The sequence below is a fragment of the Metopolophium dirhodum genome, chromosome 1 (genome assembly GCF_019925205.1).
Source record: "Metopolophium dirhodum isolate CAU chromosome 1, ASM1992520v1, whole genome shotgun sequence".
NCBI lineage: Eukaryota > Metazoa > Arthropoda > Insecta > Hemiptera > Aphididae > Metopolophium > Metopolophium dirhodum.
This window is the reverse complement of record NC_083560.1, coordinates 116,597,424-116,620,031: the sequence shown is the minus strand read 5'-3', so window position 1 is coordinate 116,620,031 and position 22,608 is coordinate 116,597,424. Positions and strand designations below refer to the sequence as shown.

The 22,608-nt window shown below is 29.3% G+C and overlaps 3 protein-coding genes across 4 annotated transcripts; 2 read left to right on the top strand and 1 right to left on the bottom strand.

Moving 5' to 3' along the window:
• The first annotated feature begins 7,185 nt into the window (after positions 1-7,185).
• Positions 7,186-21,845, top strand: LOC132933646 (ankyrin repeat domain-containing protein 50). Of its 2 annotated transcripts, XM_060999908.1 has the most exons (18): positions 7,186-7,714; positions 12,149-12,931; positions 13,061-13,324; positions 13,392-13,672; positions 13,771-14,014; positions 14,075-14,338; positions 14,581-14,670; positions 14,733-15,139; positions 15,213-15,439; positions 15,862-16,108; positions 16,173-16,356; positions 17,201-17,417; positions 17,798-17,968; positions 18,028-18,272; positions 18,345-18,501; positions 19,678-19,768; positions 19,831-20,024; positions 20,120-21,845. In XM_060999908.1, exons 2-17 carry the CDS (start codon positions 12,260-12,262, stop codon positions 20,003-20,005), a joined length of 3,936 nt encoding a protein of 1,311 aa, XP_060855891.1. In that variant the 5' UTR covers positions 7,186-7,714; positions 12,149-12,259; the 3' UTR covers positions 20,006-20,024; positions 20,120-21,845. The 2 variants fall into 2 exon arrangements, with proteins under 2 accessions (XP_060855891.1, XP_060855890.1); XM_060999907.1 differs by having other exon boundaries at positions 19,831-21,845.
• Positions 10,368-11,503, bottom strand: LOC132937353 (uncharacterized). Its single transcript, XM_061004175.1, has 2 exons — positions 11,314-11,503; positions 10,368-10,804 (listed from the first exon to the last, which is right to left on the bottom strand). Exons 1-2 carry the CDS (start codon positions 11,402-11,404, stop codon positions 10,533-10,535), a joined length of 363 nt encoding a protein of 120 aa, XP_060860158.1. The 5' UTR covers positions 11,405-11,503; the 3' UTR covers positions 10,368-10,532.
• LOC132952863 (uncharacterized) lies at positions 20,703-21,791 on the top strand. Its single transcript, XM_061025338.1, has one exon. The coding sequence runs from the start codon at positions 20,703-20,705 to the stop codon at positions 21,789-21,791; it is 1,089 nt and encodes a 362-aa protein (XP_060881321.1).
• Positions 21,846-22,608: the final 763 nt, after the last annotated feature.

Genomic DNA, 22,608 nt, shown 5'->3' with positions numbered 1-22,608 from the left:
TAAGTTTCTTCTAGACATTTTTTTTTTGATAAAGGTAGACAAACTTATGAGTAATCTTCTATTACATTTTAAAATCTTAGATTTAAAAAGAAAATTTTTTATGAATTTCTAACTCAAAATAATTTGCAAATTTTCGTGATTTTTCCGTATTTTTTCAAGATTTGAACTTTAAACGTGTATAAAAAAAAACTGTGACTAAGGATTTTTAATTTTTTTCATCTGCCTTTGAAACAATAACCTAGGAGCCTTCTATTAAATTTTCAAGCTTTTTTACCCAACAAATAAAATTTTATTGATATTTATAGAAAAAAAATTTAAAAAAACTGAAAACTGACAATGTCCGTAAACAGTTCAAAAAAAGTCAAATTATTTTCAAAATTGTATTGTGTATAGAAAATGCAAATATAAACAACCAGTGAAAATTTCATGCATCTACGGTCATTTGTTTTAGAGTTACACCAATAACCAAAATCGATTTTGTTAAAAATCGATTTTGCGTAAAAATTCCCGTTTTTCCTTAATTTTTCTTTTGTTTTTCACATCGCTTTTGAAAACTACTGGGAAATTAAAATTTTGACCTCCCCAATGCACCAACGATATTCACTTTCCCATCGAACAAGATACTGAAGTCGAAAATCGAAGCATTATTTCGACTACTTATCGTGTACACAGACACAAAAATAAAAAAATAAAAAAAATAAAAAAAAAAATAAAAAAAAAACACACATCATTGTAAAATCAATACATTCATCGTTTCACTCAGAATCTAAAAATTATATAATAGGCATGCTTTGAATACTGTTAGATTCTGAGCGAAGCGATGAATGTATTGATTTTACAATGATGTGTGTTTTTTTTTTATTTTTTTTGTGTCTGTCATCATCTATTAGGACAGTAAAAGTGCTTGAATTTTCTTTAACAGTAACTTTTCTAATAGGAAAATGAATCTAGTTGGTACTTTTGGGGGGGGTCAAAAGTAAAAATTTCCCAGTAGTTTACAAAAACGACGTGAAAAACAAAAGAAAAATTAAGGAAACACGGGAAGTTTTTGAGAAAATCGATTTTGGTTTTTGGTGTAACTCTAAAACAAATGACCGACATGAAATTTTGACTGAATGTTTATATTAGCATATTCTATACACCATAAAATTTTGAAAATATTTTGTCTCTTTTTGAGCTGTTTACGGACATTGTCAGTTTTCAATTTTTTTATTTTTTTTTCTTTAAATATCAATAAAATTTTATCTGTTGAGTAAAAAAGCTTGAAAATTTAATAGAAGGCTCCTAGGTTATTGTTTCAAAGGCAGATGAAAAAAATTAAAAATCCTTAACCACAGTTTTTATTTATAAGCATTTAAAGTTCAAATTTTGACAAAATACTGAAAAATCACAAAAATTAGCAAATTATTTTGAGTTGAGAATTCATAAAAATTTTTCTTTTTAAATCTAAGATTTGAAAATGTAATATAAGATTACTCATAAGTTTGTCTACCTTTATCAAAAAAAAATATCTACAAGAAACTTAAATTAAATTTTTATGAGCGTCTGAAATTTATATTTTTACAACATTTGATATTCACTCGATTTCTCATGTAACAATGTTCTTATTTTATTGTAATTAAAAAACAAATGACTGTAGATACTTCAAAATTTCACTGAATGTTTATATTAGCATTTTCTATACACGATAAAATTTTGAAAATATTTTAACTCTTTTTGAGCTGTTTACGGACATTGTCAGTTTTCAATTTGTTTAGTTTTTTTTTTCTATAAATATCAATACAATTTTATTTGTTTGGTAAAAAAGCGTGAATATTTAATATAAGGGTCCTGATATATCGTGCTAATAGCAGTTGAAAAATATTAAAAATACATATGCACAATTTTTTTTTATAAGCATTTAAATTTCAAATGTTTACAACATTTATCAAATTTATAATTTATTAATTATTTTGTAGTTAAAAATGTTTAACTTTTATGGCTAAGGATTGAAAATTTAAAACAAGGCTCCACATAAATAGGTAATAAATAAATTACTTTATTCACAATAATATCATCAAATATACTTGGTAATATTATCATAGGCTGATTGACCGTTTTGGCTCAGAATCGTTTTTCTTATACAATGATACTATTATATCATTGAATTCAAATTTAACACCATCCATTACAGTGACGCACTTGTAACCTACTGTACAGCAGAGCGACATCCACTTACCCACCTTTTTCATATTTATTATCATACTTAATAGGTTCTTCAATAGTTGATACCATAAACTTTTGCTTAATACTTATCATATCAATGCACCAGTGTTGCCAGGTTGCTTATTTTATATTCGTTCACTGATCTCAAAGTTCGTACATAGATTTTATACAAGATAGATCTTTCAGTATTTCTTCAACGGCACCTTTTCTGATAGGAATGTGCATGGCTAAATATATAGGTATGATCGCAACTTTGTGATACGCAGGTGTCATTGCCGCCACTGGCAGTGAATTTTATCACTTCAATTTATTTGCTTACAAAACCATACAAATTATTAATTTCTTGGCTAAATAAATCCAAAAATCACTTCCAGCTGAGATTCCTTTCCATGCTAAAACATGCAATAATTGTACGTGCGCAGCCCATAACGAAAATACGTCTCAATTTGATCATACCTATTTATTTAGCCATGGGAATGTGAACCTAATTGTGAATCTAGTACTTTAGCATTTAAAGTTCAAATATTGACAAAATACGTAAAATTCACGAAAATGTGCAAATTATTTTGAGTTAGAAATTCATAAAAAATTTTCTATTTAAATCTAAGATTTGAAAATGTAATACAACATTTCTCATATGTTTATCTAACTTTATCAAAAAAAAATGTCTACATACAAATCAAATTACATTTTTATGAGCGTTTGATGTTCATATTTTTATAAGATTAGATACTCACTCGATTTCTCATGTACAAATTTTTTATTTTGTTGTAATTCAAAAACAAATAATTGTAAATACATTAAAATTTCACTGAATGTTTATATTTTCATTTTCTATACACCATAAATATACAATTTTGAAAATATTTTGACTCTCTTTGACTCAGTTTTCAATTTTTTAATTTTTTTTTTCTATAATTGTCAATAAAATATTATTTGTTGGGTAATAATGCGTGAAAATGTAATACTCTGCTCCTGCAGATATATTGTTACAATAGCAGTTGAAAAATATTAAAAATACATTGGTACAATTTTTTTTTATGAGCATTTAAAGTTTGATTTTTGACAAAATTTATCAAAATTAAATTAATTTTTATTTTGTAGTTGAAATGTTTAAATTGTTCGACTTTTATATCTATAGATTGAAAATTTGAAACAAGGTTCCACGTAAATAGGTTATATAAATCACTTTATTTACAATAATATCATCAAATATACTTAGTAATATCATAGGCTGACGGACCATCTTCGCTCAGAATCGTTTTTCTTTTACAATGATATTATATCATTGAATTCCGATTTAACACCATCCATTACAGTGACCCACTTATAACCTACTGTTCAGCAGAGCAACACCCACTCTCCCACCTTTTTTTCATAGTTTTTCCCAATTGTTAGGAATAATTCTGACTACGGAGAATTGTTTATTTTTAACCTCACTAAAGTACAAATGTACAACTAGATGAAATTGTAAACTATTATCTAGGTAGCTGTAGGTACCTATAATATAAATCCTATATAAATATATAATATAATTTAGGTATTATGTTGACGCAAAATATGGATAACACACTTATGCTGTTACGCAGTTATACGAACGGAAAGTACACTCATATACACATTTTATACAAATCCTTAATATTATAAAATACAATTATATACATTTAACATTACTTTAAAACTAATATTTTTAAACTTGTAGAAGGTATTACTAATATTATTATATTAGGGAAAACTGAAAATAGTACAGTCGGTGTATGAAATAACATACGTATACATGTATGATCGAATGGTATTGATTTTTTTTCAAACTTTAAATAATAATAGTTAACACTGAAATATGTATAAAAGTTATAAGTTATAAGTTATAGGTAGTTATTGAAAAAACTAGCTTAAATTTCGATCGTGGCGTTCATTGCCTAGATAAAATTTACAACAAAAATTATATTGCATAATACCGTCTAATTATTACGTATTTAAATGTAAGTTTACACTTTTGAACTATTAAAATATTTAAAATTATCTTTTATTTAAAGTTACATTTAAATTACCTACGTAAATTTGATACATGTAACTATCATATTATCTATTACGAGTGTGAAGTTATTAATAAATAATTGACCTAGCCATTGATAAAATTATAAGAATGTGTACGATGGGTGGCCTATACAAGTCCCAAACATAATACAAAATTATATATTTATATATTATATTATATAATTATTTCGGAAATATAAATTATAATATTACATTAGGCTAATGTAATGTATAATTTATATAAATAGGTACTTTAAAATATACCATAACATGTCTATATTGTTTATATTTCCAGAACACCGAATTTTCAGCGTCATTTCAATCGCCGAGCGCACTTTCGATCGGTCGGTACTGCATCGTAAAAAATCGCGGAAGTTAATGGATCATAATAATTTTCTATGCAATTTTATTAGGTTTTCGCCAATATACAACACTTATTTTCTCGCCTCCCTGAGTATGGGAGTATGCAGGAGTATTCGTGCAATTGAAAAAACACCATATAGTGGTCAGTGGATACACCATGGCATTAACTGATTAGTGATTACTGCCCAACCCTGACTATAAGTTATAACTTATAAGGCAAAAATTGCTCATTATGAAGTTGGGGAATAATATTAATCGCTCAAAAAACATGGTAGCTGAATGATTAATTTTACCCGCTTGGCGCATATTATTAAACTGTTAAAACAATGTTCGGTCGACGATGAATTAGAGCCTACGCGTTGGGCACAATATTATATTGTTATATTTATAATATTTTAATATTATGACAGCCGGCCGACGCGCTCGCACGCCACCAAATCATCACCGAGGAGGTCCTCTCGGCAAGACCGCTGCTGCGCATCGTCAATCGTCATAAACTTACAAAAATAAACTAAACACCCATCGTACCCGAAATACGTAAGTAACAACGGTATGTAATTACTAATTAGTAGGGTTCGCCGTTCGGAAGTTGTAGGAGTAAGGAGTTATATTATGATATTCTATATAATATATATATATATATTATGTCCTCAGTGGCGCATTAAAGGGAGGGCGAAAGTATAAAGCATCAAATTTTTGGGGGTGGCAAAAAATTATAGCTTTTGCTAATGATGTGTTTAATTTTTAATTTTTAAACCTTTTTTCGGTATAAAAACATACCTACACATTTTGTATTTTAAAAAATATTGATGAGCAACTTATTAGAAATTAAAAAACCATACGATACATAGGTAATAGGTATATTATATTTTATATATTATACAATAAGATATAATATTTCGGTTCGATGTTCATAATAATTAATAACTTTTAACTAGCGTAACTTTTAACTCGCCTAACCAGCGGTAACTACTGTCTACTAAGTCACTTTATTAGTATATACCTACCATATTATTATGTGCTGCTTTTAACTCGTTAAAATACGTAGGTACTTAAAAAAAATAATCCAAATTCGTTATAGGCGCCAGTGTGGCGGTGTATGTTCTCGATGACTCGATCTAGCAAACCGGGCTAGAATTAATCTGAGCTATATACAATGGTGAGTTGAAAAATCGAAAGAGTAAAATGCATATTTTGTAAATTTTAGGGGAAAAGTGCATTTTTCTTGATTTTCATACGCATATAATGCATACCTATTTAATATTTTCTAAAAAATTGATCTTTTTCTTTCTTAAGCTGTGTATTTTAATAATAATATTGAATATAAAACTAAATATTATTTAGTTTACCACGGTGCGATGCGCATATTTTAATCTCTATCTGGTAATATTCCTATGTTCTATCTTCTCGAATATATTTTTGAACTATTTTTTTCAGTTTAATAAAATTTCAAAATGGAGAATAGTTTTTTGCCATATTTTAATTACTATAAATTCATTTTTCCATATTTTACAGTTCTCTTAGTACAATTTAATAACAACATAAAATGGTTTTTTTTGAATTTTGATGAATATTAAATTAAATTATAACATTTTTTTTTGCATATTTGACATTATTTTTGTGCCTATTATATTTCATTGTTTACCTACTATTACTTTCGATCCCTAGGAATTAGTAATTCATATAATATAATTCTAAACTTTGACAGTTGGCATGGTATGGTAGACAACGATCGCGGATGACCTGTACAAATGGAATAATAATTATTATTCTATGAAGTATATAGCCGAGTTGTGACTTACGTAGAGTGGGATATAATATTATAATAATATTCAACTTGTAGGTAACGTGTTACCAACATTAATTGATTTACCTATGAATGAAATCCACGGAAGTGTAACAGTATAACCGTATTAACTGTGTGGCTTACACCAGGTGAATTGACACCTTATTTGTTTACACGTTACCATAATATACCAAATAGTTAAAAAATATTCGACTAGGTACTTCTCAATGTGGTTAGGTAGTTTTTATTTTATTTATGACTAGTGAAATCGTTCGATTGAATTTGGTGAATAGGTTACAGGTAACAAGAAAATTTTGAACACTGACCAGAGACTATACGAAATACGGTGACGGTCAAAAAGTTGTAGAACTGCGGCCCGCCAGTATTATTATTAACGCAGAAATAACGCTTCCTCGCTCTAACTAATTTTCTCGAGTCTCATCGAGCAGCAATCGATAAATTACGTCTACGACAGGCCTATGTTGGCTATCATGACAAAAAATATTTTTATAACACATTTTGTCATGGGGGCTATGGGCGCTCCGTCTCGGCGTCGCAACTAACAAAAATAATATAGAGTCACAACCACTCACTACGGCACGATGATAAGACGACAGAGGTGGAGGCGGCGGCGGCTTGACGTCAGGACGACGTTCCAAACAACAACACTCACCTCACCGCCGCTGCAGCTGCTGCCCACTACTCACCGCGCTCGCAAGTCGCAGAACCCAACGCTCGCGCGCACGCACACGCACCCGTACGATCACTGGATTTTATACGGCAGCAGCAGCGGCGGCGGATATCACACGTTTGAAATTTTTCTCCACCGTCCTCACTCCTCACTACCGACGCCCCCACCGTTGACGACTCACCGCTCGGCCGATTACTGTGACTACAGCCGCCGCCGATAGAAACCACCGTAGTGCGCATTCGGTCACACACACACACAACACAGTACACCGACATCGTTCGGACGGTGCGGGGAAGGAGGCGGTGATATTAATCAGCGAGTATTAATTTAGTTTTGTTTTTTTTTTTTTTCCCATTCCGTTTTGTTTTTGTTTACTCGGCCGGTGACGGATGAAATCAAACCGCGTCTCAACGATAACGTCGCGCGTGTAGACAGTCACTAGTTAGTCGTTTTTGTTCAGACATTGTCCGAAGCAAGACGTCGATCCGCCGGGTTTTCCCGTTCGATCATTTCGCCTAGATACAACGTCCGTCAGGCCGTCAGTCAGTGTTTCGTTTCCGTCGATCGTCATGCTACCTTCTGTACCGTGCTGGTCTGATTATCTGTTGTCTCTGTCGACCGTCATCTGCGAGGTAAGCACGACACACTGCCGAACGTTTAATGTCAACATTCTGCCTGTTGGACGGGTGGTTAAGGTTCAGAGGCGCCGGACTCAGTTCACTTAAAAAAAATAAAGATTATGTTCAATAGTTCTAACCAACACTCATCGTTTGAGACCTGCAAGACACACCTACATATTTTAATACTATTATCTCGATACTCAATTTGTTTCAATGATACCAAACTCATAAAAACTGGTACCTATACTAAGTTCTTATGATTTCTGATATTATAAAGTTATAATATTTGGCACTTTCGTAGAGTAGGTATTTATTTGGTATGTTAACGTTGGGTTTATTTAGCATTCAAATGTGTTACAGGCTCTGATATTCTGTACGATTGTACATTATGAGTAGGTAATATATAACAGGAAGGAATGTACAATCTTAACAGTAACATGAGTCATAAGTTTTGATTCATTATGAATACCATCTAAGTAGGTAGTATATTAGTATAATAGTACTATTCTAATTATTACACAATATTATATTATAATATGTTAACATCATGGGAAAATAATAATTGTAATTTGAGTGACTTGTGTATTAGAAGGTACAGAACAACCATAGTGAGACATGAATTCTCAGATTTAGTGTGACACCTTGACGTCACCCAGTAAAATTAATTTAAAAGCAAATAGAAATATTTTGAGCATTTCATTGAATAGTTATCAAATTTATTCTGAGTTCAATATATTTCAACTACTAGTAACACTCCTTTTCCTTTCTATGATTTTTCGTAAAACTTGAACAAATATACTAACCAAAATATACATGTTCTGCACTATTGTTAAGGTCTGTCAAGTGTTAGAACACACTTATCTATGTAGTCAAGTAGCCTTTGTACAGTAAGCGGTTTATTTCTTTGGGTCAATTTAACAGTTGGTTGTGCTGGTCATGCACGCTGCATTGTAAACATTGTTAATGCACTTAATTGATATACCTATTGGTTAGTAAAATATTTTGTTGTCTCGTTATCTACATTGGTTTACAACAACCGACTCTAATTAATTGTGATTATTACCTATTATTAATTATTTATTAGAAAATAGGTTGTTATATTGTTTGATGTGAGTTGTGAAATAAAACATATCGCTGGTATTAACATATTTTTATTACTGTAGAATTTAGATTTGTATATTATCTTTATGGTTACATTTATAAAAGAAACATACTTATAGTTAGGTATAAAAGCGAAATAAATGAAAATAATTGTAAATTGTAGTCTATGAAATTAATAAATTAAATTAATTTGTTTCTTCAATAAATAATTACTATTTATTAAAAAAAAAAAATACGACTACGTAGGTAACGAAAAAAAAAGTCCCTGGTTATAATGTCTACAGAAAATAGTCCCCGTTAATAAAATCATATTAAAAAAACATAATTGTACATTTACATTTGGACTATATTTCTACATACTACAACCCAAATTATGTTGGGGATTATGTTTGTTTGGTTATAAATAATATATATCTCCGGGATATCTCTTATATAATATGTTATGAGTAAAATTTTTTGCAGCAATGGTGGTATTGTTAATTTTAATTTTCAATATAGATTGTGCTATAAAGTACCATACTGGATAGTAAAATAAACAAATTGTGAGGGATAATAGGTTTAGTCATTTGTTTGGGCATACAAAACTTGGAAATTGTTAAAAAATATGAAAAACGTAATGGGTGCTGATAAAGCTTTATAAGATTAATTTAAATTGGGCAATGACTTACAAAGGACATGTAAACAAACTTGATTAAAAAATTTAACCGGACTTAATTCTTGGCTAAAATCTGATTAAATTTGTATATGTACCTAAATTTCTATTATTTTTTTTTTAATATGATAAGTAAAATGTAACTATTCCTATAACCGTAACATATAAATAATATATTTATTTACAAATAAAAGAAAATAATTAACAAAATAGGCCTGTAGGTACAATTATGTTTTTTTTATATTTATTAACCGGAATTTTTTCTGGCATTCGTTCAAATAAGTATTAGGTAAGTAATATCCCTGCTTTTACCTAATATTTTGACATTATCTAAATAAAAAAAAAACAATTTTAAATTATATTTTATTAACAAATATTATTAGTCTTTGTTTAAATTTATTTACCTATTATCGAGCCTATTATGAAATTGTTTATAACATTTATTATAACACCAAACATATTTACTATAAAATATACATAAAGCATTATTAACATCCTTTTAATACATTTTTTTTGTGTTGCAAATCATGTTTTCATTAAGTAGGTATTAAGTTCAAGGATCATAAAATAATTTTCCACTGAGGTCCATTAATGATAACCTCACTGGCATGTTATGAAAACAATTTTATAATTAGGTATGTTTCGGCGAAGCAGTTTTGAGCAACCGGGTTACTAGAATCGTTTGCTCAAATAACCACTTGGTTGATATATCGCCAAAACGTTTTGTTTACTGTACAGTATTTGTTTTTAAGTTTGTGGTAATAACTGATAAATGATAGTATGATAACCAATATAATGATAACTAAATACACTTTACAATTATTAATAAATAATAACTTTAAACTTTAATAAATAATAACTTATACTTATTTTATTTTTTTATTTAAATACCTAATACCTTATTCATTATGAATGATGAAAGCAAATTAGTACTATGTAGTAATTCTAAGCTATATTATGCAGTCTCAATCAACTGTTCTAAAATATAGACAGTTATGTTGGAATATATTACAATATAAAAGAAGTACAAATATAAAAATACTGAAGTTGTTATTGAGTCGTCATAGTCATGTAAGGCTACAGCATCCTATAGATACTATTATAAAAGATTATGTAGACAGCGATTTCCATTCTCATTGTCGACTGCACTATTTCGGTATTTTTTTCTTGAATTTGGATTTCAATAGCCTTATTTATTGTACTTGTCAACTGTTCTGTTTCTGTATTTTGGTCTTGGTCTTGAATTTTGGCAGCATCATTTTCTTCATCACCATACATAACAAAACCATTTTCAACCAAATTTGTGAATTTGGGAATGAATTGTTCAATAATATTTGAATTATTTTCTTCTGTATGACAAAAATATTTATTAAAGTACACACATTGCTTATAAAAGGTATTTAGTACTTTAAAGTTTGGAAACCAGTGTTAAATGTTTAATTAGGTAGGTAGGTACTAGTTACAATTTATATTATTTTTCAAATTTAGTTAATTCAGAAAAGAAATATAATTATTTGGTACAAAGGCACTATAGATGATATTATATATTAAGTTTAAATTAACTTCAAATAAAAAAAAAGCTATTCAAATTGTAAAATAATAAAATGTCAAAATATATCACATCTTCTAAAATTGATTAATATCAACAAAAATTATAAATAAGAATGAAACTAAATAATTTTGTTATTTGGTGTCAATGTTTATTATTTGACAACTCATCCCTAAAAAAAAACTAAGGACAAAGTAAAAAGTACTAAATAAATATAAGTTTATCATACAATTATAACATATACTTATAAGATAATTGAAGTGTAACTATTTTATATTATGCAAGTACTCTACTCTACCTGATACTCACCTCTAATTTTACAAAGAATTTCTTTTTTATTTGTGTTATCAATTATATTTCCATCTGCATCGTAACACACATCACTAAAAATAAAAGCCATTGCACTTCAGATTAAGTTATGTATGTTACTCTAAACAGTCTAAACTTAAAAATCTACTGAAATAGTAAAATGTTAACTGTAAATTCTGTGTTAGGTTGTTTAAATGAGTTAAAACTTAAAAATTAAAATATCTAATAGATCTTGGATGATAAATCATATAATCGTTATCACTTATCAGTGGATATCAGTAACCGGAGACAGTTAACGTAGTTTTTAAATGGTTTCTTAATCCGATAACCAGGTTGTCGAAAAGTGCATTCAGTTATCAAACAATTGCAGTAAACATCGCTAAAACAATTTGTTTGTTAAATTAGTTACCAGGTTGCTCAAAACTGCATCGCCAAAACACGCCTATCGTTTATAATGTGTTTTAAATTTTTAAAATATAAAACTTTACTAAACAAATAAATTTGTATCTATGTTTATTTCTTACATTTGATTGATCCAGTCAAGTTTAAATTTGTTGCATTACTTACTATGTAATATATAATAATATAAAGATACAGTTTTATTGTGTTAAAACACTTAAAACAACACATAAATTCTCAGTAATTAGTTTCCATTTAAATTTACACATAATTTTTTTTCATTTAAACTATTTTACCAGCTTAATATTCTTCTAAAAATCTAAACCTTATAAATGGTTTTTTTTATAACTTGTTTAAATAGTTATGGATATAATATAATAAACTCAATAGTAGTAGGTACTTATGATTAAAATTGAATTACATTTTTATGTTTCAGATTACCTATATTGTATAACATATAAATACAAGTTAAATAAACAATATTAAATTGGCCTATGATTTCGAAAATTAAGAATTATTTAACTAATATGAAAACAAATAGAACAAAATGACTTCAAGTGATTTGGCTCAAAAACCATTTTATTGCCGCGAATGGGTATTCCAAAAATTATTACATTGCTTTGATCAAAGAAGCAATTGGAAAACATGTGGAGCACTTCTAGTTGGAGGTGCTGGATGTGGAAAAACTTCACTGTGCTGCGAAATTGTTCATCCGTCCGGCAGACAACAACGTGCATTAAACAGAAGACTATTAGCTTATCATTTTTGTCAAGCTCAAAATATAAACACATTATCAGTTACACATTTTATTCAAAGTTTGGTTTCACAGTTATCTGATTCATTGCCCAAATCATACAAAGAAAGATTAAAATCTGATCCAGCAATACAAGAATCTTTATCTCCAATCAATATAGTAAAAGATGCTGATGATGCATTTAAAAAAGCTGTTATTTTTCCACTAAATGATCTTGAATTACCAAAACATACAATGTTTCTTCTAGTTGATTCAGTTGATGAAGGATTATGTACAAACGATAGATCTGATCCAAAGTTTAAGAATAATTCAAGTAAAACCATTACAGAGCTATTAGCTACACATCATCATTTATTTCCCCAATGGTTGATGCTTATTTGTACAACACGTAGGCAAAATAAAAATGTTGCTCGTATGTTCTCTGGTTTTCGTAAAATTTGCATAGATGATCTCCGTAAATCACAAGTATGTATGACTATTTTATTGTTATTAATAAGACTTCCCTATTTATTTTTTTATTAATCCTTTGTAATAATATTATTATTAATTTGTTAACTACTTTTAATATCATTATTGTTTAATATTTATTCATAGGTTGTTAGAGATATACAACAGTACATATTGAGCCGTTTGGAATCAGAAGAATCTTTACGCCAACACATGAGTAGAGATACAGCTGAAATGTTAAATCAATTGCACATAAAAAGTAATGGTTGTTTTCTTTATTTGGAAAGGGTATTAGATGGAATATCTGACGGATGTGTAGTCTTGAGGGAAATAAAAGATATTCCTGGAACTCTAAATGGATTGTATTTATGGTTTTGTCAGAGGCTTTTGAATTCAAAACATTTTTCAAAAGTAAGTACTTTTAAAAATATACAAGCTAAATTCTTAAAAATAATTTAACTCTACATTTGTATTTCAGGTGCGACCTTTGTTAAATGTTATTTTAGCATCTCCAGAACCTTTATCAGAAGAACAATTAAGTAGTATTATACATTCTGTATACCAATACATGTCAGTTGACGAATTCCACAAACGATTTAGCTTATTAAGAAGAATATTTTCATTACCTAGAGATTCTAAGATAATACAATTTCATCACAGTTTTGGAGAATGGTTCCTAGATGTCAAACATTGCACTAGAAGGTTTTTGTGCTCTGCAAATGAAGGACATGCTATGATTGCTTTTCATTATACACTTAGGTATTTATTTCTATTTAAAAAAATGTATTTAAATTGAAATCTAAAAAAAAATAAATGTTTTAGATTATATTATGTTTAAATTTCTTATATTTATCTAGATGTTCAAAACCCCCTGCATATGATGAAGTTCATAAATTAGCCTACCATTTATCAAGAGTAAATCCATTACCGGTCTGGACAAACTTTTCTGACACAAATTTATTGCCATTACTATGGTTGATTGATAGTGGAGCACAAATTGCCGATAGTATGACAATACCTTGTTATGATAGAAAAGCTGTTAATTTTTTGGAAGGAGCTAGTAATTGTTTTAAATCAGACGTTGATCTAAAATCTAATAAGGTAAAAAATAAATACTAATATTAATATGTAGTTTTGCTTAAATAATTTATTTTTTTTTAGTTTGAAACAAATTTTGGATTAGTGTCATCGCCAAAATATGAAAAAAATTCAGTACTTTATTCAAATACCTTATTACCTTCAAATTTATATGAAGTAGATATCAATGGCAGGAATACTTTGCATTTGCTTGCAATGGATGGAAGTTTAAGTGTTCTTCAGGATTTATTAAAAACTCACTCAGATATAAATTTAGAAGTAAATGACAATAATGGACAAACACCACTTAATATAGCTGCACGTCACGGTTATCTCGAAGTTGTAGAGGTATAAACATAGTTTTGAGTATTTTATAATTAATACAATTTTGTATGATATAAATATTTAATTTTAATTTACAATTAACAACTCAATGACAATTTAAATGATGTTTGTTTATATCTGTTACAATACTTTTTCTTTCTCATCTATACATTTTTATAATTATATGTTTACGTTATTGATATTTGTCTGTAAATGTTAATAAGTAATAACAGTTGTTACAGTTCAGTTCATTATTTTTGTTTCAGCTTCTATTAAAATATAACTGTATAATAGATCATGCAGATGTTGAAGGATGGACTGCTTTAAGAGCTGCTGCATGGGGTGGTCACTCACAAGTAATAACATACATTTTGACTCACTAAAATTATAAATTGTATAATATACATTATAATATTAGGTGGTGGAGTTATTACTTAAACATGGAGCCAATGTAGAATGCTCTGATTGTGAAGGGCGTGGAGCATTACGTGCTGCAGCTTGGGGAGGTCACAATGATGTTGTGATAAAATTACTAGAAGCTGGCGCAAACCCTAATACTACTGATGGTGATGGTAGAACTCCATTGATTGCTGCAGCGTATATGGGCCATGCGCATATTGTAGGAAGATTGCTGGATACTGGGGCAGATATTAATCATCAAGATAGTGATGGCCGAACTGCTTTGAGTGTTGCTGCTTTATGTGCACCTACTAATGGAGGATATGCCAAGGTTGTCACTTTATTGTTGGAATCTGGAGCTTTTGTTGATCACGAAGATAAAGATGGAATGACACCTTTACTTGTTGCCGCATTCGAAGGCCATAGGTAGTATACTAAAAGTTAATTATTAACAACATTAATGACCATTTTAATTTTATTCTTAATAATTGTTTTTCAGAGATGTTTGCGAGATTTTATTAGAAGCCGAGGCTGATGTAGACCATTGTGATAAGTTAGGTAGAACACCTTTATGGGCTGCTGCATCAATGGGACATCCTGCTTGTGTTTCACTTTTGTTATTTTGGGGTTGTTATGTAGACAGCATTGACAATGAAGGTCGTACTGTACTCAGTGTGTCTGCAGCTCAAGGGAATAATGTTGTAGTGTCTCAGCTACTAGATAGAGGTATGTATTTTTGATTTTATAGGCTTGACATATATGTTAAATGACATCAAGCTTGTTAAAATTATATTTGTTTTTAAGTGATTTTTACAGTATTAATTGTTTTTAAATATATATATCCTTTTTTGGCAACTATAATCTAGGAATTTTTTCATTGATTGGGGAAAAAACTTGAAATTTCCTTCAAAAATAGGTATTGGAGTATTTTGATAATATGTGTTTTATTTTTTAAATAATTTACCAACCATTTAATCTAACTTAATTAACATTTTTTGTTATGTACCACAACTAAATAAACAACTAGATTTCACATAGCTTGATGAATAAAAATCCTCAATAGTACTGGCCATTCTTGTTTTAATTTAACTATTTAATTAGTTTTACTGTTAAATTGTTGTGGTTGTTTACATCTATTCATGTTATAGGTCTTGATGAACAACATAGAGATAATTCTGGTTGGACACCATTACATTATGCTGCATTTGAAGGCCATCAGGTTGTTTGCAGAACATTGTTGGAGAGTGGAGCAAAAATTGATCAAACTGATAATGATGGTAAACCACCATTAATGTTAGCAGCAGAAGAAGGGCATTCGGATTTAGTAAGTGAATTTTTAAAAAACTATGGAGCCCCTCCAGATCAGAAAGCTCATGATGGAAGAACTGCTCTAAGGTATTATTATTGTTTAAATAATTAAAGATGTAAACTATTCTTAATATTTCATGTATACTTATAGATTAGCTGCATTAGAAGGTCATATTGAAGTAGTTAGGAGTCTTGTAGAATATGGAGTTGACGTCAACAAAAAAGATGCTGATGGTCGAAGTACTCTTTATGTCCTTGCTCTTGAAAATCATTTAGCAATGGCCAAATTTTTTATTGACCCAGGTGGAGCAGATGTTGAAAGCACAGATTCTGAAGTCAGTACCGTGTATTTTTAATTAAAAAACCTTTTATAAATTAAATAATATTACACAAACAAAATTGTTTCATATCTAATTAACTAAGTAAAACTACAAATCAAAAAAAAAATATAATTATTGTTAACCGCTCAAAATATAATTAAAAATATTTATATGCAGTAAAACTTCCATATTAAAAAGTCTTTTGGGATTTTCATATCTGTTTTGTAAGAAATTAATTTTTTAATTTGTTTAGTAACAATAATGCCCAAGTGCATTTGGAGAAAAAAAAGAAAAATTATTTAATACAACACAACAAATTGAAAATCCATTTTCTACAAAACCTAGAGTAGAGAATAAGGAATTCAAATATGTTTTCAAAATTATAATTGTGCTTTCGGTACTAGATGAATTTTTCTTTTGCTTTTTGGTCTTTCATAGCCATTGGATTTGAAACTTTTTTGTTATAAAGTTATAGTATAGTGTGATTGCGTGTATATATACTAAGGATTTTCAAGAATCTTAGCCGTAGTTTATCTTTAATTTTATAATGCGTTCAGAGACTCATGTACAATAACGATCCGTCACACAGCATTCTCGTGGGATATAATATATCTTCTGAGAATATATTATATTCCCTTATAAATGGTCCACTTTCAACTACCTTAATTTAATTTTTAATGAATTCTAACTTCGATTAAAACTAATATTCTAAAGGTGAGGTTATCAACTTGATTAGTGTCATTATTGCTGTAATTATTATAATTAATATTGTAAAAAATTTAAATTGTTATTTGTAATGAATTATTTATTTTGAAATTTTAGAAAAATTCACTAAAAATCGTATGTTTTTACATTTTAGGGCCGTACTGCTTTACATGTTAGTTGTTGGCAAGGTCACTGTGAAATGGTATCTTTATTGTTAAAACTTGGAAAAGCTAATTTAAATGCAACTGATAATGAAAATAGAACACCTCTTCACTTGGCCGCATGGCAAGGACATTCTGTCATCGTCCGATTATTAATTGAACATGGTGCTAGTGTTAATCATGCGTGCAATCAAGGAGCAACAGCTTTGGGTAAATTATTATTAAACATAATACTAAAATTATAAATACCTTGATTTTATATTATTTAATATATTTTTTATTACTACTTATTATTATTATTATTTTTAATTCTGAACTTTTGATTTCAGTTATTTATAAATGTACTGTTTATAATAAAACCATTATGTATTCTAGTTATTGAATTTAAAATTGTTACACAATTTGTGTAAAAATTTCTTATAACATCACAGTATTATTTAATATTTTTTATGGACTAATATTAATACATATCATTCCTTTTATTTACTAAATCAATAAAACTATGCTAAGTATCAAGAAAGTTGTGTTTTTTATGTGGTTTTTTTTAACAATTTATCATTAATTTAATTTTTTTTTTTTAAATTATACAGGCATTGCTTCTCAAGAAGGTAATGAGACTTGTGTTCGATTATTGTTAATGCAGGGAGCAAATCCATTAGTATCTGACCATTGTGGACGAAATGCTATAAAAATTGCTGCTAAAAGTGGTCATGACAATATTGTTAAGCTACTTGAACAATTTTGTCCTTTAAAAAACGAAAGTAATATTAAAAATAAATTATATTTAGCATTTATATGAAATAATGAATTATATTGTCAGGTAACGGATTTAATACAGCTAATACTTCTTGTGGTTCTGGTTCAACAACTGAAACTAAACCATCCTCAGCTATATTAGTTAATCCATTATTATCTTGCACTAATCATGCTCCGATTCATGATTCATCACCAATTGAATCACCAGATTCAACAGCTAAACGAACATCGTTTGTTTCAAACTATAGTAAATCCAGTTCTAATTTGACTGATAGTACTAAAAGTTCTCACCAAGATTTACCAACACAAGTAAAAACATTTTGGCAAAAAATATGTTGAGAATATATTTAAAATGGTAAATAATATCATTATTTTTTGCAGTTGACACCATTGACGTTTACACAAAAATTACAACAATGTAGTCGACGTATCAAGTCAAGACCCACTTCTAAAGTTCTAAGTCCTCTGCAGAGTCCTATATATGCAACACCACCTCACAGCCCCAATTCAGAAGAACCATCAGCTCCAAGTATTCAAGGTAATGCGATTAATGGATTTTTAAGTGTATAAATTACAATTTTTCAATATTTTTGTATAATCTGAAAAAATAAATTGAACATTTCAAACAGTTAGTATTAGCCGTAAATTTACAAAAATGTTTTATTTCTTGGAAATCATTAAATTTACATCGTTTTGTTTTTTATAAGCTATTTTGACAGTGGTGGCTCGTACAGATGTGCACATCATATAGATTAATATAGATGTAATAGTATATAATATTTTATAATACATCTTTAATACAATATCTGTTAAACTATATTTATTCTATAATACAAAATTATATTTTCAAAACATTTGATATTCGCTTAAATGACAATTATTATACTCATAAAATTTAGATGATTTATGTAACAAATAAACATCAACTAGTGTGCAGGTCAGTCAGAATACAGTCGGTCCGTGTAAAATACCTACTTTTGACCGTTGACAAATAAAAGGACCTTGGTGTACAAAAACTGCTGCACACATAGTTGCTTGTCTGTATCAATATCGCCGTATTGGCATTAATTTCTTAACTTTTCCTGTATTTTCTATTTTAATTTTTTGTCATTCATAAATGTTGAATTTGAACTTGACTATTGCAATAATTTGCATACCATCAACTTTAAACATCACAAGTCGCTATTGTCTTCTGAAATGGTTTAATATAGGCATATTTTTCATTTTTAAATTAGTGTCTTATGTTTGAAAATTAACAATAAAACTAGTAATTTAACTGTATTCCTAATAAATTGTCTTCCAGATTCAAAAATATTCACTTTTAAATATTGTTTTGAACATTTTGCACTCTATAGTATTTTCTTTATAAAGAAATTTCTTTTCCAGTAAAAATATATAATTTGCTGTACTATTATTTTTTTGTTTTCAATTTAAAATACCATTGTTTGCACTATAATTCAATATTAGATAAAAAGCTGACTGTATTAATTTAAAATCTGAAGATTTATAAAATGAATATTCCCTATATTATCTAACAATTATTGAATATACTTGCAGTATTTTATTTTCATATTTTCAACATTTTAAAAGCATATTAGATGGAATATTTCATGGTATATAACTGCTGCTTATTTAATTGTTTTTAGGATATACCTGACTTACTTATGAACTGTATTTTGTATTTGCATGCCCTTACATTTTTGTATTATTTCAGTATTGACAGATGATCATTTTTCACGTGACACTCATATGCGAATTATTCTTGGTAACAAGGCTGTGTTAAAAAAATCCACTTCCGATTCAAAGTACTATTTGTGATTTTATGTTATGCGTATTATGTTAATATTTATAATATTTTGTTTTACAGTTACAACAAGAATTTAGGAAACGTTAAGCAAAAACGTAATGGAATTGTTACAAACCCAGCATTAAGAATAATGCCAGCTATTCGTAATGGTCTAGAAATGGCTGCTGGACGTAAAAATAAAACACCTCATTTGCCCACAGATAGTTTTAAATGGCGAAAAGAAACGCCTTTGTAAATATATTTTATAAACCCAAGTAAGTTATTATTAAAGATGATTTTTTTTTTTTTTTTGTAAAAACTTGATTTAAGAGGTTGCCATTATTTTTTAATTTCTATGTATGGATTGAAGACTAACCCAGTAATAAAGTTAGAAATTACCAATCATCCTCTAGGCCTAAATCAATAAAATAAATGTATTAAGTAATAATTTATACTTTAGATTTATAGAAATTATGTACATTTTGTATCAAGTTGATCTAATTTTGATGAAATATATTTTTTTATGTTTCCTTCGTGCTCTTAAGTATTTGTGGCCAATAAAATAATATTATTATTATCTTTTAAACATGATGTGTTTCAAGAACTAAGTATTTATCAAATTCATCCATTTGTAAGACAATTATTATTTTGGTTGTACAGAGTAATTTTGTAACTTGACATTAGAAAGAAAAAACTGATTAATATGTGTATACTTAGTTGTAAGTATGGTTTAAGAATAGTTTAAAAATAGTGCAATCTAATTTTAATATGAGATAATGTTTCTTAATGTTAGAAACTGAAGTAAATTTAAACATCGCTAATCATCCTATATACTGGGTGGGGCAAATCAAACAGTGCAGTTTTGAAAGGTTGGTACTTCACGTGTGGTGGGGATAGTACGATTATGGTGGTTTCATTTCGTCGGGCAGGCCATGCCGTTATTAGTCATTACCATGGTTTGGTCTGGTGAACAACGTGGCTTTGCCGTCCGTACATTTTTTGAAAATGGTCGATCGTTCGTCGCAACTCAGCGAGCGTTCCGGCTGCAGTTTAACCTTGCGCGTCATGATACCGTCCCTCACCGTAATGTTATCGCGAATTGGGTGCGTACATTTGAAGAAACTGGATCTACACTAAGACTTAGAGGTTCAGGAAGACCCAAAACGGTAAGAACACCTGAAAATTTGATAAGAGTGAGTGAAGCTTTTGTGCAGTCGCCTACGCGTTCTGCCCGGAAACATTCAATTGCATTGGGCATTTCTAATCGGTCAGTAAGGAGGATTTTGCACCAAGACTTATTCTTCCACCCCTACAAAATTATGATTGTCCAAGAGTTGAGTCCACCCGACTATGAAAATCGCATGAATTGCTCACAAGAAATGTTGAACCGGATCCATGTGAGGTCAACATTTTTCAGTAGTGACGAGGCTCACTTTCATCTCAGTGGGGCGGTGAATAAGCAAAATTTTCGCTATTGGGCAGAAAATAATCCACGGCAAATTCACGAGACACCTCTTCACTCTCCAAAAGTGACCGTGTGGTGTGCGATTTCAAAATTTGGGGTGATTGGGCCTTATTTTTTTGAGGAGAATGGACAAACCGTAACTGTCAACGCTGAACGTTACGTTTCCATGTTGGACAATTTTTTTGAACCTCAATTGGAAGAGTTAATGGAAGAAACAAATATGGGGGACATCTGGTTCCAACAGGACGGGGCTACAGCACATACTGCTCGAGTTTCAATGACGAAGCTGCGACAGATGTTCCCTACACATCTCGTCTCTCTGAGGGGTGATTTGAGGTGGCCTGCGCGCTCACCAGACTTGAGCATTTGTGATTTTTTCTTGTGGGGCTACCTGAAGGAAAAGGTTTTTAAACATCGGCCTCACACGTTGGAAGAACTCAAAGACCGAATTAGGGAGGAAATTGGCGCTATACCAGTCGAAATGTGTCAAAATGCGGCAGAAAATTTCAGAAATCGCCTTCATCAGTGTATCGCTGCTGGCGGCCATCATCTTTCTGATGTCATTTTTAAAACTTGATATATAAAACGGCATGATGTACTGAAAAAAATTAAATAAATATAATTTCTGTAAGTTGCGTAGTTTTTTTTTAATAGCCTTTCAAAACTGCACTGCCTGTTTCGCCCCACCCAGTACCTATTTTATAACGGTATTTGTACCGTTTACTTATAGTTTAAAACGATAGAGATTGTGATAGAACTGTAGAAGTGAGCATTTATAAACTACTGATGTATTAATTTTAAAGAATACTCTTTTAATCGTATTGATTCAAACACTTGTAATTACTTAAAATCCGCTCTAAAGTTTGCATTTAAAATAAACCAATTCCGTATGTGTACACGTGATGTACATCAATCACAAACAACATATTCATCAAGTTTTTTCAATTTGTTAAGAGGATGTTAGCACACCATTTGTTTTCTATTACCGACCCACGGACAACATAGCAAATTTAGCAGAACCAACGCTCCAACCCTGTGTTATTTTAATAATAAAGTGAATTCACCTATTATCAAACTAAGTGAAGAACATTACTTGTATCGCTAAATTGGCTTTTTCATGATATTTACATTTTTATGCAATTTATAAGCATTTTTAAATTTTAATATTTTACATCCTTTTAACTTTCATAAAAATTAAAATAGCCAACGTAGCGACACGGGTTTTGTTATTAACTAAAAGTTACAACATAGGGTTGGTTCTACTATTGTACTACAATAGTACATAATTTTAGAATTTACCAAACTATAATTTACATTTTTTTTTGATGCTTACATTTTTCATAATAATTTATTTCCGGTAAGAGGCATTAATTAAGAGTTTATCCTTCACAAAT

Bases quoted from the DNA above. Each gene is read 5' to 3' on its own strand.
- LOC132937353 (XM_061004175.1), bottom strand. From the start codon at position 11,404: ATGGCTTTTATTTTTAGTGATGTGTGTTACGATGCAGATGGAAATATA. The intron at 10,805-11,313 runs GTGAGTATCAGG...TTTGTCATACAG, and splicing joins AATTCTTTGTAAAATTAGAG to AAGAAAATAATTCAAATATT.
- LOC132933646 (XM_060999908.1), top strand. From the start codon at position 12,260: ATGACTTCAAGTGATTTGGCTCAAAAACCATTTTATTGCCGCGAATGG. The intron at 15,140-15,212 runs GTAGTATACTAA...ATTGTTTTTCAG, and splicing joins GCCGCATTCGAAGGCCATAG to AGATGTTTGCGAGATTTTAT. The intron at 16,109-16,172 runs GTATTATTATTG...GTATACTTATAG, and splicing joins GATGGAAGAACTGCTCTAAG to ATTAGCTGCATTAGAAGGTC.
- LOC132952863 (XM_061025338.1), top strand. From the start codon at position 20,703: ATGGTTTGGTCTGGTGAACAACGTGGCTTTGCCGTCCGTACATTTTTT.